Raw genomic sequence first — 16,324 nt, 5'->3', positions numbered from 1 at the left:
TCAATATAAAGGATTTAAGCACTATGTAAAGATTCAAAAAGGTTTTAAAAATCCATTTTTTAACTTCCTCCTCGCATGAACCACTATCATTAACATTAGGACAACATTATGTGAAGCATTTTTCTGTACATGTGTCAGAAAGGATAGAAAAATAAAAAGAAATATTTTCATAAAAATAGGATCTTATGTAAGAAATCTGGTTCTAGTGATATTGTATTCTAGATCACTTGAAAAGAGAATGAGCAATATCTAAAGATGCTAGATAAAAATACAAAATAACCCCCAAACATCCTTTAAATGACTAGCTGTGATCACAATAAAAAACAGGAAATCACTAGAGCCAGAAATAATGATTGAACTGAAAACCAGCGTGTTATGCACATGACTTCATACAGTGACTCCCTGGAAAGGGTGCTGATCTGGCTGAAGTTATTATTTTGTTTGCTTTATCTGTTTGGCTATCGCCTTTTCTTCCTTCCATCCAAGCAGTTTTTGTTAAAATAGCTCATCATAGTGCTAAGTTCCTGAAAATCCTTTCTTAGTCTGGTAGTTAAGCAAATGAAGGAAGTATGTGTAGAAAAAAACACGAATGACCTCGGATCTTGAAAGTGAATACCACCACACGTCTCAGGTCAACCGTGCATCTCCTGGTACCACAGTGAACAAAGTTATGTTAGCACAACGTTAATGATGAGGAACAGCGTCCAGGCACGGAGAGGAACTGATTCTTCCTAGAATTTTATAAATCCTTAATCACATTATTCAACAAAAAGGTTACAAAAATCTTTATGCCACAAATTCAATCGGATTAGTATCAGAAAAAGGTTTTTTTCCTATCTTCTGTTATTTCCTATAAAAGTCCATTGCAACCACAAAGACATACAAAAAAAGAACCACAAATGGGAGAAGGTATCTTGCTATTTCTCTACAGAAATGATGTTATGGTTCTTCCAAAAGCAAAGCATGTGCCTTACGATGAACTATTTTCCAACTTTGCAGCACTGGGTTGACTCTCCACTTGTACCAGACGAACTCATTAGAGTCAAAAGCCTGGCCAACAGGGTGAGGCTACACTTGCTTACTTACCTCCTTGGCCCATGCTGGCTTCTCACTAGGACTCATTCCTTCTTTGTAGTGGTACAGTGGCTTCTTCTCCACAGGCCTCTGCTCCTGCCGCTGATGCTGAAGGGAAACTAAATAGTCTCTTTCCTGCTTTAGCTGCCTCTGCAGTCTTTCTGCTTGTCTCTGTTCTTCTAATTGTTTACGCTTATATTCCTGTCCAGATGAGGAAAGAGGAGCAAATAAAAGGCCAAATTATCACACAGAAATCACTGGCCAGTATCAGTTAAGCATGCAATGGTGGCAAAATAACGCTAAAAAAACAAGGGATCTTAATACTAACAGAATGACAGGAAGATGTCAGGATGTGCCACAGAAATAAGCTACTGCCTTGTGTTAGTATCTACAGCAGAAAGTGTCATTTAATGAAAACACCATTGCTTTAAAATGGCAATCCCTACCAAACTGCATCAGTTACGAAATGACTTGTCCCTGATGAATTGCAAGTGACAAAATGGCAATAACGAGGACATGTAAATGGTTAGCATACACCTCCTAGGAAAAGTCACCCACTTCCTGATCTCGTAATTAAACCACTCAAATACGTACAATTAAGTAAAAAACTAAATAAAATGCCAAAGATAGTGCCTAAATCATCTTTTGTTTAATAAAACTTGGACCTACGAAGGCCATTAGCAAGCTTACGTACAGAATGCCAGTAAATAAAAAGTTCAGTTTAAAAAAATGCACCAAAAAGCCCACCTGGAGAACAGACTATAATAATACTAATAAAAAAAATACTGTACTTAAGTAGAGGCTGCATGAGCAAGGGGCACAAAATGTTCCCATCGTAAGGGTAAAGCTAATAGTCTGTAAATGAAATATGACTGCAGAGTTGGGGGGTTCTTATGGGAGAGGTGTGTTTTGCTGTCATTGTATTCCATCATGTTGCAAATGACCTTAAAAATTACTCTGCAATAAACACAGTGGGTCTCAAAAGCAGTCTGTACTTATCATAAGGCTAGATTCTTACTCAAGTTTTCCAAATAAATAGAGTTAATAAAGAATGCATAACAACTGTATTAAATGTATTAGGACTCAGCAAAATCAATCATATAATATATTAAGTTTCTATGAGATTTCTGAGGTCCCTGAGGCTTGGAAGATCCCTTCTTCTGGACTGGCACATTGGAAGGACACACAGACACACACACACATAAACACTTGCAAGATGAACACAGAGCAGGTCAGCTGGCTCTTGGCTTTCCCATTACCAGAAGTAGAGCTTGTTCATGCAGTAGCTGCTGCTGCAAGATCTCTAACTGTCTCTGCTCCTCCTCTAACTGTCGCCTGATGTATTCCTGGAGCGGTAGGCAGCACAGAATTCAGAGGACCAGAAAGAGAGAGAGAAACGAACCAGTAATTTCAAAGGTGACAAGAACTGCTAAGTAAAGTGTAGAAGAAAGGAGGGGAAAAAGTACCCAAATACCTCCTTACAAAGCAGGAAGAGCGTGCCACACTGAAGCAAATTCATTTCAATGTAGTGAAAAAATCACAAGCCCCTCTATGTCCAACAGCTGACTGAGATGGCTCAGCATTTTACTGCTACTACTTGGTTTTAATAAACCCAGCTACATGTAGAAGCTTTTCACTACAGGCTCCTCTCTTTATGGACTACCTGGAATTAACAATGCTATAAAGTTCAGAGGCTCCTGTGCAAGCAGCAGGGATAAGACAATTGTTGAATGTCATCACGCACTGTCTTTGTAATGGAACCATCCTGCAGAGTTCCACTGTGCTGTCAGAATGTGATTCTAGCAAGAGAGAGGGGTCTCCATCAATGACTCAAAGTCATAAAGACCAGAGATAGCATGAGCAGAAAAGCTCTTCTGAATCAGTGAAAAGTGGGACTTGGCTGATTTTTCATGCTTCAATGCTACTTTCAAATCAGATACCCAGGGTTGGGAGAACTGGAAGCTCCAGGTATGTCAGGGAACTCTGGCTGGGTAGGAAGCAAGGCTCAATGGGTGGGCCTTGCCAAAGCTGTGCATTTGATTTCCTGAATGGGTGGGCACAGTTGCTTGAGGAAGAGTAAAATCCCATGTAAGCTGAGCATTCCTCAGAAAAGGTGACCCATACTCCAGAGACGGCTGGTGGTAGGGCTCCCAGGGGCCATTGGTGGGGCTCCTGGTCCCAGCCCTACCTGCTCATGTTCGGCACGCCTCCGCTCCTCCTCCCGGCGCATCTGCTCCTCATAGTGCCGGCGCTGCTCCCTCTCCTGCTGCTTCCGCAGCTCCTTCTCTCGCCTTTGTTGCTGTAGGGCAACAAGCAGACAACCATGAAGGCAACATGCCCCGGCGGGGGGTGCCAGGGAGCCAGCAGGAAAAACTGCTGAACCCCAGACACGAACTTTTAATGAGATGCCTAAATGCTCCAAGGATCTTCTCCCCTGGGGTACTGGGGGCTACACTGGCAGAGAGGGGGTGAGAGAGAGATTCAGTGTCATGTATAACTTCCTGCCATTTACCATGTAAGTGGACTGTCACCAAGAAGTTCCTGTTAAGTGTGTTTTCCCCATGGCTGGTGAGGATTTTCAAGTCAGGGGTGGGAAACACCAATGCAAAACAGGTTATTTATGACATATCATCAAGCTGTTTATGAAATTACTTCACAAGGCTTAAGTCATTCAATCGTTTTGACACCATGTAACACAAAGATTTCATACGGTATGTAAAAGTCAAAGAGGTGAAGTGACATTCAAAGCCAGAAGAATAGATGGTAGAGGGAGCGACAGGATTTCCTGACTCCCACCTAGTCCCCTACCTTTTCTCACATGTCATGCGGCTTGTCTGTGTTTTCTGGAGTATTCATTATTAAGTATTAATTTCAACTTCTTACTCCGATAAGACCCTTATGCTTGGGGGCCATCAACATCATCAGTCAGTCATCATCCTCACCTCATGCAATGACCATGCCTCCAATGGTGGGCGGTGTGATAAACAGCTTACACGCTTAATTTCATTTTATCTCCACTAAACTAGATGTCATTATTATCCCCATTTTATCTGAGAAAGCTGAGATATGGAGAGATTAAATAATTGTTCAAGGTCACAGCCAGCATGACTCCAGCATCTGAGCTCAATCACTACAGAAGATCAAGAAGCCAGAGGAGTGATAGAAAGACGACAGAGTATCTTTCTTCATCATAGTCTCAGGAAAGGAGAACATTTTAGAAGTTAGAATTAGGCCAGGTAGTTACAGGAGCTGGTGGTTCTTAAGTAGGGGCAGTGCCATTACCCATCTCCAGAGCATTTGCAACTATGTAAGGGCATGTGAGGAGTATTTCTGCTGGTTTCAATGACTGAGGAGCATGACTGGCATTTAGCATGAGAGGCTGGTGATGCCAAACCTCCTGCAATGCATAGGATTGCCACACATTACCAAGCATTTTCCCGTATATCATGGCATTAGTGCACCTTTTGAGAGAGGCGGCAGGCCCTTTGTGTCAGATCCTGTATTGGCTTTAGGATTTCTTTTTCCTCAAATATGAAGTTCAGGGGGGGACATACCACGGGGGCGCATTCCCTTGTAACATTCTCAACAAGACTTCGCTGCATGGCTCAGGAAACATGAGGTACCCAGAGTAGAATAAATTGTGACTGTCTCACACTGATAAGTTAGCTCTACACAACCAGGGAGATAGTTTTATACACAAGTTCTGTGTCTCAGCCCCAGCTAAACCAACCACAGATATTCAAAATGCCAAAGAAGCCCATGTGGAAGCCTTCCTGAGGGAGCTCCCGTAGCAGTCCTCTCGACCCTCTGTCTTCCAATAACCTCTGGGTCTTGGGAGATAAACTGTATCTCTTAAGGCTCAGTTTCCATCACTTCCAAGTCAACAATTATTTGTCCATCTTGGATTGCAGGCAAAGGGGAGCTATTAGAGGACTCATGCAGCCACATGACTTGATAGGACTTGCATTTTCAAAAGGCCTCTCATCAGTCATGGAAAGGGGCAGGACTCGAAGCTGAAAAGCAATGCAAGGCCACTCTGTGGATCTAGGCATAAAATGATAGGGCCTCGTCGATTCCAGCAAAGGCAGACTGAGTCCATGTTCACAATCACTGCTGAGGATGGACACGTAGCCAAGAGGAAGAAAGACTAACAGCTATACCGATTTCTGGTCATTCTAATAGGATGGAGTCCTATTCATCGAGTCCATGGAAGGTGGACGCCAATTTAGAAGTAGAAATTAGAATTAGGCCAAAATAGGCAGGATTTTGTGATGATAGGTTGTAGGAGGGCAGATGAAGTTCCAGGCCAAGGGGCACGCTGGACGATGGAATAGAGAAGAGCAGGAGAAGCAGGAGTGGGGTGGGCACCAGCATGAGGCAAGTCCCAGACATGCAAGTATTTGTTTTACAGAAAAATAATACAGGAAGATGTGAGTAGAAAACATCAGCATCGGCACTGACTGAGTAATTTGGATTGCAGACCCAAAACAGAGATATTTCCAACACTCAACCAAAGTGAATCAGTGCCAGTACAGAGAATAAAATAATTATGTGTACAGATCTGGAGCCTGGCAGGAAATAGCCCTCATTTAGCTAACATTTCAAGTTTCTTACTCCAACCATCCATCTCTTTCTTAAGCAAAAGGAAATAATCAAGCCCTTTGAAGAGTTAGCTGATTTTTATGTGAAGGATTTGTACATTTTAAATCCCTTTGCCAGGAATCAATACTGTTTTATAATTACATGCCACTCAGGCCCCTGTGCAAGGTGTATACAGTATTGATTGCAACTCAAGAGTGTCTAGGCTTCCCAACCACTCTGTAGTTTCTGAGAAAGACACTCAAAAGTAACTAATAATTAATAATGATCTCACTCGGATCAGCCACCGCTAACACATGGAGGCATCTGCCAGGGCTTCGGTTCCTGTGGTGAGGTTGGAAAAATAAATCCCTTTTCCAACCTTCTGAGGGCACCTTGCCAATTTCCAGCTGCTGCGTCTTAATATTAATGCCACTCCTGAAAAAATGTTTGCTTTCTCTCCTGTGCATGGGACTGTTTGAGGGAGGGGATGTACAAAAACATGTCAATGCAAGACCAAGTCCCTGGCCTCAAGCAGACACATTTGCAAAGTTTTGACGACTCTTGCTAGAAGCAGCTCTCTGAGGGCAAGGCCAGTGCTTGATTTCCGCTGTACCCTAACCCCTCACACGGGGGCCTGGCACCTGACAGGTGCACCTAACAGTTTATTGAGGTGAAGAGAATAAGAAACTTGAAAGAAAAGATGACAACACAGTATCCTCTTAAATTTCCCCTCCCATCAATACCGATGGTATGGCTACCTTTCCATACCTCGTAGCATGGTTATTTGAGTGTCTCTTACCAACTTTGCAATCTAGATTGAAAGCTGTTTGTGGGCCAGGTCTCTGTTCCACTTGTTTTTATGTCCCGTTGTTTCCATAGCAGGCCAGCCACCACTGATATTTGTTGTACTGAATACTGCAAATTAGATAAGTAATAGAAGAGGGGAAAGCCCTGCAGAGCTTTGTACCAGACCTTTGCTCTTTGACGCCCTTTTTAGGCAGCTCTTGTGGGCCAGGACATTCTTTTATATTGCTCACACACAGAACTGGAGAATGTTTTTCTAAAAAGAGTCACCTACAATTGACACTGGCATGTACCTGCTTGTCATCTTAAAGAAAGGCATGAAAAATAAAGGAAAAAAAAAAAGGGAAGCAGAGAATCAAACAGTATTCCTAGATCTTATTCAAATTATGTGTAATGAAGATACTGGTCCTGCTATCAAAAAAGAATGGCTTCAACCAACTACTCTAAAACTGTTGGCAGATTCTCCACCTATATTGAACTGCCTAGAAGTATATTTTCATCCATGTCTTCCTGTAGGCATTACCAAAAGTGATATTCCTTAAAACTACACATTCAGTGGCTTCTTATAAGTTTCTTAATTTTTTTTCCTGGTGGGGAGATGATGGATAGAAGCTTCTCTTAAAGCTTTCCAGGCTCAAACCATTGTTGCCTTACTCGATGGAGTCGGTAATCAGAGCCTTCTTGTCCCTTCTGTCTTCTGTTGGTGTTCACCAAGCATGATTATTTTTTAGTACAATTGTTACTATTTTAAAATATTTAAAATTTCTCATTTTAAATATTAGAGAAAGGCTTTAAATATTTAAAATTTCTTAAATATTTATGATTGAGATGTAATAACTGGACATGTTTATGGGGTACAATGTGATGTTTAGATACATGTATAAATTATGTAATGATCTACTCAGGCTAATTAGCATATCTATCATCTTAAACACAACATTTCTTTGTGATGAGAGTATTAAAAAACCTTTTATAGCTATTTTGAAATATGTAATACATTGTTAATTCTAGTTATCCTTTTATGCAATAGAACCACAGAACTTATTTCTCTTGTCTAACTATGGCTTTGTACTCACTGACCAGTCTCTCACCACTACCCATCCTCTGGTAATCATTCTACTGTCTCCTTCTATGAGAATGACATTTTAGATTCCACAAGTGAGATCATATGGTATTTGTCATTCTGTGCCTGGTATATTTCACTTAATATGATGCCCTCCAGGTTCATCTGTGTTGCTGCAAATGACAGAATTTCACTCTTTTTTGTGGATGAATAGTACTCCCTTGTGGATAAGTACCACATTTTCTCTATTCATGCATCCGCTGATGGACACTTGGGTTCATTCAATTTCTTGTCTATTGTGAACAGTGCTGGAATAAACAAAGGAGCACAGCTATCTCTTAAACACACAGACTTCCCCTTCTCTGGCTCTACATCCCGTGTGGGATTGCCAGATCTGGGGATCTACTGGGGACAGTTTTGACTCTCCCTGTGGATGCTCCCCTCAGGCTACCTCTAGGCAGAGGCTGTGTGGCTGGACTTTCAAGCATGTAAATTTGTTAGTTGATTTTCATGAGGAAATAGTAATCTTGTCCCCCCTGTTCAATACATTTATCCCAAATTGGCTATGTGGAATTTTTTAATCTGTAAATTCTTGTCAGATAATATCACCTCAAACCTTAAATTTTGAACTGTTATGAGAGATCTAGTTGTAAGAAATAACCCTCATGTGTGTTCCTCACGAGGACTGTGGAGGCAGTCTCCCCCCACACCTTTAAATGCCCTTCTTAGATTACTTTAGATAAGCAGAAGTGTGCACCTACACCAGGGTGTTCTAGCTCTTGTAGAAGTGACTTTGATGAACTGCAATGCCATAAAATTGCATTTTAGGATGTCTTCAAAATAGCCGAATAAAGCTAACCACTGCGTTTATGCCAGGAATATTGCCTCAGACATTATTCATTGCACTACTTCCTGGGCAAGTGTACAGTTTTCAGCGTGATCTCGGAAAGCTCGCCTGAGTAACTGGCTTACTTTTATCTGATGGACAACATGAATCTCAACCACTTCACATCTGTCCCTTTTCTCGAGTGTCAGGCCTCAGAGCAGGCTGGTGAGCGCCATGGGCAACAGCGCTTGGATACCCTGTTTTGCAGGTATTCTGTGCACAGACCCCACTCCTGCCTGCATCTTGTTTCCCCCTTCTACTTCATATTCCCTTCTACTTTGTCTCCTTGTTTATTTTACTTTTAACTACTTATTAATCTCTTTAAGCCACCTTCAGTCCTTTTGAAATAAGGAAAAGTCATAAAGAAGAATATAAGCAAAAAAATGAGAGACAAAGCGTGGTCCTGGTTCATCTTTTATATACATCACACTTCCCATTATATGGACACAAGTGATATCCACATCTGAGAATTAATATCCTATAGCTGCCAGGCAACGCGTCACTGAGAGAGGGGAGTAGGCAAGAGGGGCAACAGGGTTGGAGAAAGAATAAAATGATTTGGAAACACTAAGACTAGATTCTGGTCCTGTACCGCCACTGACATGAAACTGAAGACCACATAGCAGTGCTCTGTAAATATCTGGTGAAAGAGTGAATGTTGTTTGACCTTAAGTAAATCTCCTTCAGCTAAACTTTCAACAAGGGGGCAGATTAAATAATCTTGCCAATCTGTTCATTCTAAAAGTCTGAGCAAGGATATGCTACATTGCAAAGCAAAAATCTACTAACCATTCAGAATGATAGCGAAATGAAGCAGAATTCTTATTTGCCCTTGGAGACCTCCTGAAAGGGGTGAGAGGAAACCCCACTGTGACTGTGGAAGACCTGAGCTGGCCTCCAGAGGACAGGAAAACGGCTGGTGCAAGATGAAGTCAGGCTCCTTGGGAAGTACCTCAAACCATCCCTTCAACCCAGGGGCTCTCTGTTCAAAGACACTCAGAATGAAAGGACCCAGTGTGGTCTTTTGAATTGGCTGCACATCACATGTGCCCCCTCACTTTAAACAGGACTGTTCTGTAGAAGCTTCACAGGAGCTATACTTGTGATCAGAGGCATTCCAGCTTCCAGGCATTCTATTTTCCCATTTAACATTTGCTAAAGTTTTGGTTTTGGAAAGATCATTGCAAACCAATGACTACAGGGTAAGGGCATAATTCCTTGTGACTAAAACTGCGGTTCCAGATCTTTTTTTCTGTAAGGACTCAGAGTGATGGAGAAGCAGTCTGGCACCTCTGAGTTCATTATATGACAGTGAAATAAAAATAAGAGTAACTATGAATAATAATGAAGAACACTTACATGGTGCATCCTGTGATTCCAAGCACTGTACTCATACTAGCTCATTTAATTCTCACCAAAACGGTTTGAGGCAGGTAGTACTGTCATCACCCCCATTTGACAGAAAAGGAAACTGAGGCACATCTAGGCCCAAGCTCACTCAGTTGTTAAATGCAAGGCCAGGACTTATATTCTGTGTCTGGCTCTTGCCATGCTGCCTCTTATGGCTCCACAGGAAGCAGGTAGACACATCCATATATACAAAGTAAAAGACACAGTCTAATGCTTTTTAAAGTTGCCATTTTCCCCTCTATTTTACTCGTCACCTACCTTTCCTTCGCAGAAATAGTAACCGGAGAACATTGAGAAAGCTAGACAGGCTGGACATGCCTCATTCCTTTTTTTCTATACCTACTTTACACCATGAGAGACAAACCGTTCAACCTATTCTTTGAGAGCTTTCCTAAAAAATTAACTGCCTAAATGCAGGCTTTTCTTTGGGTTCACAGGCCAACTTTTGATCAGGAGACAGCCCCATGGCTAAGCACTGTCAAGCACATGTCTGCAAGCTGGTCTTTATGTGCACAGAAAGAGGCATGGCAGTTCTAGACACACCGAGCTTCATGGAGGCTTCCGGAAGAATTCTCATCCTGCCTCTTCTACAGATGCTAGTCTATGAGATTGCTCACAAGCTCCTTATTATCTCTGAGCCCCAGTTTCTCCAGGGAGAACCACCACATGGAATTTCCCAGGTGTGATACAGAGGAGCAAGAATAGCCTGATGGATATCCCTAGTACCTATGACTCCGAATTTTAGCGTGAAAGTCAAGTGCAGATGAAACCCCCAAATTCCTACTGTCATCATTCTGAAGTCTTAGTATGAGACCCTCAGATTGAGTCCTATGAAGACAAGCCAGTTATAAACCAGTTGATTAATACAGTGTTTACAGAAAGGGCAACTCCAGTACTCCCGAGATGATAGTAAAGATGCAAACTTGTATGTAGAAAGGTTGCAGGAACTGGTAACATTTGGAGAAAAGCATTATTAGTGTCTGCACACCTTTCTGGGGCAGACATGCAGGGCACTTCAGTTTTATTTGGTATGATCTCTATTAAGGCAGGGATATCACAATAACTTGAATCAGCAAAAAGATAAATTTCCCAAAACCTAAAATGCAATAAAATAAATAAATGGGAAAAAAAAGATGGAATAACTTAAATTTGAAGCTCATCTGGATCTTAGCATGGAGTATGCAGCCAAGCTTGATACTGATAAAGGAAACAATGTCACCAAGTTTTTATTGATTCATGGAGATGGCATAGGCAAGAGAATCAATATTGTTAGTGTAAGGTAAGAGACTAGACTGATGCAATGATAAATAATAATATAGAGGAAGCTAATGATTATGATTCCTGAAGAAACGATTGACGGCATTTGTATTTAGTTGTAGCAGTCCATAGGGGGAACTAGCAGTAGGTCTTTCTCAAATTTGTATATGTCTTAAAATTTTGTGTACAATCAATATTAAGAATGGTCTGGCTAAATAGAAATAGCTAAGAATAGTTGAATAGCAATCAATATATTGGTAAGAACAAGAGTTGTACCTCTGATCACAAATGTCTAAGTCTTACACAAATAACAAACCATCACCTTAACCAGCTCCATTTGGGGTGAAGTTAGTATTTATTATTTGGGTTAAGATTATTTCATCTATTTAATATAAAATGATTTTGAAAGCTTGAAAAAAAAAAGATACATTTTCCAACATTAGGAGTAAATCAAAAATAGAATGTGCTGCCTCAAGCCCATGAACATAGAAGGAGAGATTACATGTGAAACAGGGTAGATAACCCTGTTTGAAAAATACAGAAAAAGGAATATTTGCTTAAGGATGGGCTGAGATCACCTTTGAGGTCCCTAATATTCTCCGGCCTCTATGATTCTATAAAACCACTCACTAAAGAAAACAAGAATTGAAATGAAAGCAATTCAATTTAAATGTCACGTGAAATAAGATTTCACATGAAGCTATTTTTTGGTCATAGTTCTGTGGTTAGGAATAACTAAGAAAACTGTGGACACACAAAACATATAGGCTAGCTGTAATAAAGGAGGTTCTGTGAAGACCCCAGACGACAGAGGGTAGTCTGTGTGATGTCCATTCCGTGTCGGCACTAAAAAGCCATCCCTACTTTCCATGCAAGATACTCTGGATACAACAAGGGTCAGTAATCGCCTAACTCCCGGGTTTTTTCAGTATGAAATGCTGTTAGGTATAGAACACTAGTGTACCGTACCTTCCTATGTGTTAAAAGTGCAGGCAGGAGCCTGGGCAAAAGGACTTTGGATTTCAGTAGCATTTTACACTACAAGATAGGGATGTCTGCCCAACTTCCGCACTTTGGCAGGAAACCCCTCCCATTACAGGATCCAGGTGACAAAGCGGACAAAGTCAGAGCTCCTTTGGCACATAAGTTAAAACATGAAGCCCTTCTGGAATCCACTGGGAGGTAGGGTTCCTTATATTCATGCAGATGACATGGCTCCCTGAAGCACAAGTGTGATTTACATGTGCATGTGATTACTGACCGTTATCCAAAAGCCCATGGGCACGCTCTGTCCTGGACAATGAGCATCCGGTTTGCCAGGCTGGTTCCCAGCTGTTTCATAATTTTTGTTCAGTTAGTGAAATAACAGAGCAAAAGCCCGGCTAGAAAGTGTTCAATCTTAATGACATCCAGGAATAAAAGGCTGGGCTGCCCCCAACTTGCCAGCCAGCGCTCACAGGACACACTGGGACACCTGTGGTTAATGATGAAGCGAATTAAGGGCCACTTCTGGCATTGCTGATGTGTTAACACTCCAGGCTCTGAGATGGGGAAATTATTCTCGCTCAGGGTACTTTTTTTCTAGCTTGGGGCCTGGACAGTGGTCCAGTGGGTGGCAATGCTGCACTGGTACAAACCCACCCGATTTTCCTGTATCCTGCTTCTGCCCTCCGGCTGCATTCAACTTCAAGCCCTGAGAATCTGTCCTGTAATCAATCCAGACAGTGCCAGTCCCCCAATTTATTCTGGGGAAAGGAAATAAACATTTGAACATAATCATAAATAGCAAGTTTCTGTGTGCCCATAGCCAGAGCTAAGAACATTTCTGCTAGATACACACAGGTACAAAGGGATAGAAGGGAAACATCAGTCATTTTGTAAACCATGAACAGAAAGCAATTATATTAATTAGGGGAAAATGACATTTTATGTATGAAGTTTGTCATATTTTCTTTGGGGCTTATGTTTATTCTTTTGTTCAATCAATATTTTGAAATTTCAACAACAACAACAAAAAAGCCCTTTCCCTGGAAAGAGATGACCCAGGGGAGCAACAACAAAGCAGGTAACTAGAAACAAGATTCTTCCCTTCACGTGTAACACCCTCCTTCAACTTATTTAGGTGTCTACTCGGGGCCAGGTACTGTTCTAAGTGGTTTGTATGTATCACATCCTGTTTTATAAATGGTCCAACTGAGGCACAGAGAAGTCATGTCTTGCTCAAAATTACAAGGGCAGTATGTGGAAGAGCTGAGACTCAAACCCAGGCAATTTCTTCCTGAACTGCCACACTCTCAAACTTTTCGGTGAAAGGGTCACTTGTAAGGTATTATTTCCCTGATGCCAGAAGCTGACTATTCACTCAGCACAAGATCTATGTTTCTTACGAACTTCACTTGGCTATTGTTAGGAAATGAGATTTCATGCAGCCACGTGGTGGCAATGATGGGATCATAATTATACAGTGTTGGAAATGACAGCAAGAAATACTGATAAGATAATCCATCAGAAGGCAGTTTCTCCAGCGAAGGTCATCTAGGTTTTACTGGGAAAAAAAGACTTCTAAGGTGGCAGTTGACGCTACTAAACAAGACATCTGCAAGAGGATGAAGAATGGGCTGCCTCCTTATGCCGACAAGGCCAGTACTGCTGGTTAAGTCATCAGCAGATAGACAGCCCAGCAAGACATAATGAAAGTGTGCTCTGGAAAAATGCCTTCAAAAGTGGATGGAAAAGTTGAGGTTTTACACTAAACATGGAAGGTACATTAAGGAATTAAAGAAGACAGGGAATGGGAAAATGCTATCTACAGAGAGAATCACTGAAATAAAAAACAAAATTAACAGTATTATACTTTCAAATCATCAGTTCCAAAATAACAAAATATTCACCCAAGAATATCAATCCAGTTTTTGTGTCTGCCATTGTGCCAAGCCCTCTGTATTTATGGTTTCATTTACTTCTCAACAATTCTGAAAAGTAAATATTATTTTACCAAATGTGCATGTAAGGAAGTTGAGGTTCAGAGAGGTTAAGTAATTTGCTCAAGACCACACAGCTACGATTAATTTGGCCTTGGCCTGCAAAGATAGTGTACTTTACCTCTATGTGAACCTAAATCTGGCCATCTAATAGCTATTAGACATACATCATTAATAACTGAATTCCTCCCAGTATGATAACAAATATTCTTCCCAAAGCATGGAAAGAAGCTTACTTATTTACATTTATTTTAATAAATCCAAAAACGTTTTTCTGCAACACATAAAGAAGTTCAAATTTGGAAATTCATTTCTCTGACTTTAGACAAAGGCATCCACACCAATAACAAGAACAACCAATATTTATTGAGGGCTCACTATGTGTTGGTGATGTCAGCAGGCTTTCTTTTTTTTTTTTTTTTTTTTTTTTTTGAGACAGAGTTTCACTCTTATTACCCAGGCTGCAGTGCAATGGCGCAATCTCGGCTCACCGCAACCTCCGCCTCCTGGGTTCAGGCAATTCTCCTGCCTCAACCTCCTCAGTAACTGGGATTACAGGCATGCGCCACCATGCCCAGCTAATGTTTTTGTATTTTTAGTAGAGACGGGGTTTCACCATGTTGACCAGGATGGTCTCGATCTCTTGACCTCGTGATCCACCCGCCTCGGCCTCCCAAAGTGCTGGGATTACAGGCTTGAGCCACCGCGCCTGGCAGCAGGCTTTCTATGAATTAACTCATTTAATTTTCACAACAGTCCTGTGAGGTAAATGCTGTTGTTATTTCTAGCTTTACAGATGAGGAAACTGTAAGACAGAAAAGTTAAAGAAGCCAGGTCACATGCCTAATAAGGGAGAAAGCTGGGATTTGACCCCTAGAAGTCTTAGGTTCTAGAGTCCATGCTGTTAAGCAAACTACAACTTCACTGTCAATAGAATTTTACCAAATGCTCTGCTGTCCCAGGGCTTTCCAGAGCTTCAATATGCTGTCCTGTGCTGTGATTCTTAAAGAAAGTTGCAGCTTCCCCACCACCTCTCCACTGTTTTTTTGTGGGTAGGGGTGTCTAGGAGCATTGGGAAGAAGCTACTAAGGTTCCAAAGAACAACCTTCCACACTAGTGACTTCTCTGGGTTTGGGCTTCTGCTTGCACAGCTGCTGCGAGACTGGCTTGATTATGCTAAGAGAAAAGTGAATGGTGAGCAGGCATGGTGGTTCATGCCTATAATCCCAGCACTTTGGGAGACCGAGGCAGGCTGATCACTTGAGGCCAGGAGTTTGAGACCAGCCTGGCTAATGTGGCAAACCCCCATCTCTACTAAAAACACAAAGACTAGCTAGGCGTGGTAGAGCATGCCTATAATCCCAACTACTGGGGTGGTTGAGGCACAAGAATCGCTTGAGCCCGGGAGGCAGAGGTTGCAGTGAGCTGAGATGATCATGCCATTGCACCCCAGCCTGGGTGACAGAGTGAGACTCCATCTCAAAAAATAAAAAAGAATTTGAACAAAAAGCTGACAGCCAATGGATGAGCACGGAATCATGAAAAGTTGCAACACAAGCATAACGTGGGTCTTGTCAGAAATATTTAAGCTGAATTTGACAAGTCCTCAAAAGTGAGGTCTGTCCAGATTTTGGCAGTCAATAAAGTTCTTTCATATCCATTTTTTTTGGTTAATCCTCAGGACGACTTTGGTGGTGGGAACAAGCTTTGCTACTGACCTCCCTGCAGGGCTCAGGAAGTGGAGGTGTGGGGAGAAAAAGGAGAATTGCCAGGGCATGCGGGGAGCGGCACACGGTGGCCCTCAAAAGTTGGCGTCTTTTCACTCCAAGTGCAGATCTGCTGACTCCCTGGCCAGGCTGCTTGAAATGAAAGCATTTCTAGGGAACACTACATAAAAACTATGTTTTAAATATCCTTTTTGTCATTTGAAACCAAAAAGATGTTCCTGTCTTCCTGACCTCTGAGCAGCATTCTTCAGAGCTGGCCCCTTTAACTCCATCCTTTTGCTTGAATACTAAATCTTTTCATCAAACTCTCACTGTGTCCCTTCCACTTCCTCATCGATTTTCTCTGCTGTCTTTTCCTTGCCTATTCTGAGTTCTTAGAGCTCAGGCTCACACTCTTCTCTTCTCATGTGTACTTTCCTTACCACAAACCAATAATTCCTATTTTCCCATCTTCGACCCCTCTTCTACGGCCATCTCTACATAATCCAGCTGCATGGATGGCACTACGGCTGTCACTGTCGGCTGCTCTTCCTCATCCCTA

General features: G+C 41.8%; 1 protein-coding gene across 8 annotated transcripts in view; it reads right to left on the bottom strand.

The window, feature by feature from the left end:
- Window positions 1-16,324, bottom strand: part of TNIK (TRAF2 and NCK interacting kinase) — a 410,529-nt gene that overhangs the window by 72,208 nt on the left and 321,997 nt on the right. For 5 of the 8 annotated variants that reach the window (XM_032258265.1, XM_032258273.1, XM_032258266.1 and 2 more), the window contains 3 exons: window positions 3,263-3,373; window positions 2,334-2,420; window positions 1,087-1,275 (listed from right to left, as the gene is read on the bottom strand). In XM_032258265.1, the coding sequence (XP_032114156.1) occupies window positions 1,087-1,275; window positions 2,334-2,420; window positions 3,263-3,373 (387 nt within the window). The remainder of the gene's footprint in view (window positions 1-1,086; window positions 1,276-2,333; window positions 2,421-3,262; window positions 3,374-16,324) is intronic. The other 3 variants (XM_032258268.1, XM_032258269.1, XM_032258270.1) reach the window with 1 other exon arrangement.

The sequence above is a fragment of the Sapajus apella genome, unplaced genomic scaffold, assembly GCF_009761245.1.
Source record: "Sapajus apella isolate SASKATOON/1434 unplaced genomic scaffold, GSC_monkey_1.0 scaffold101, whole genome shotgun sequence".
Classification (NCBI taxonomy): domain Eukaryota; kingdom Metazoa; phylum Chordata; class Mammalia; order Primates; family Cebidae; genus Sapajus; species Sapajus apella.
This window is presented reverse-complemented; position numbering and strand designations above follow the sequence as displayed.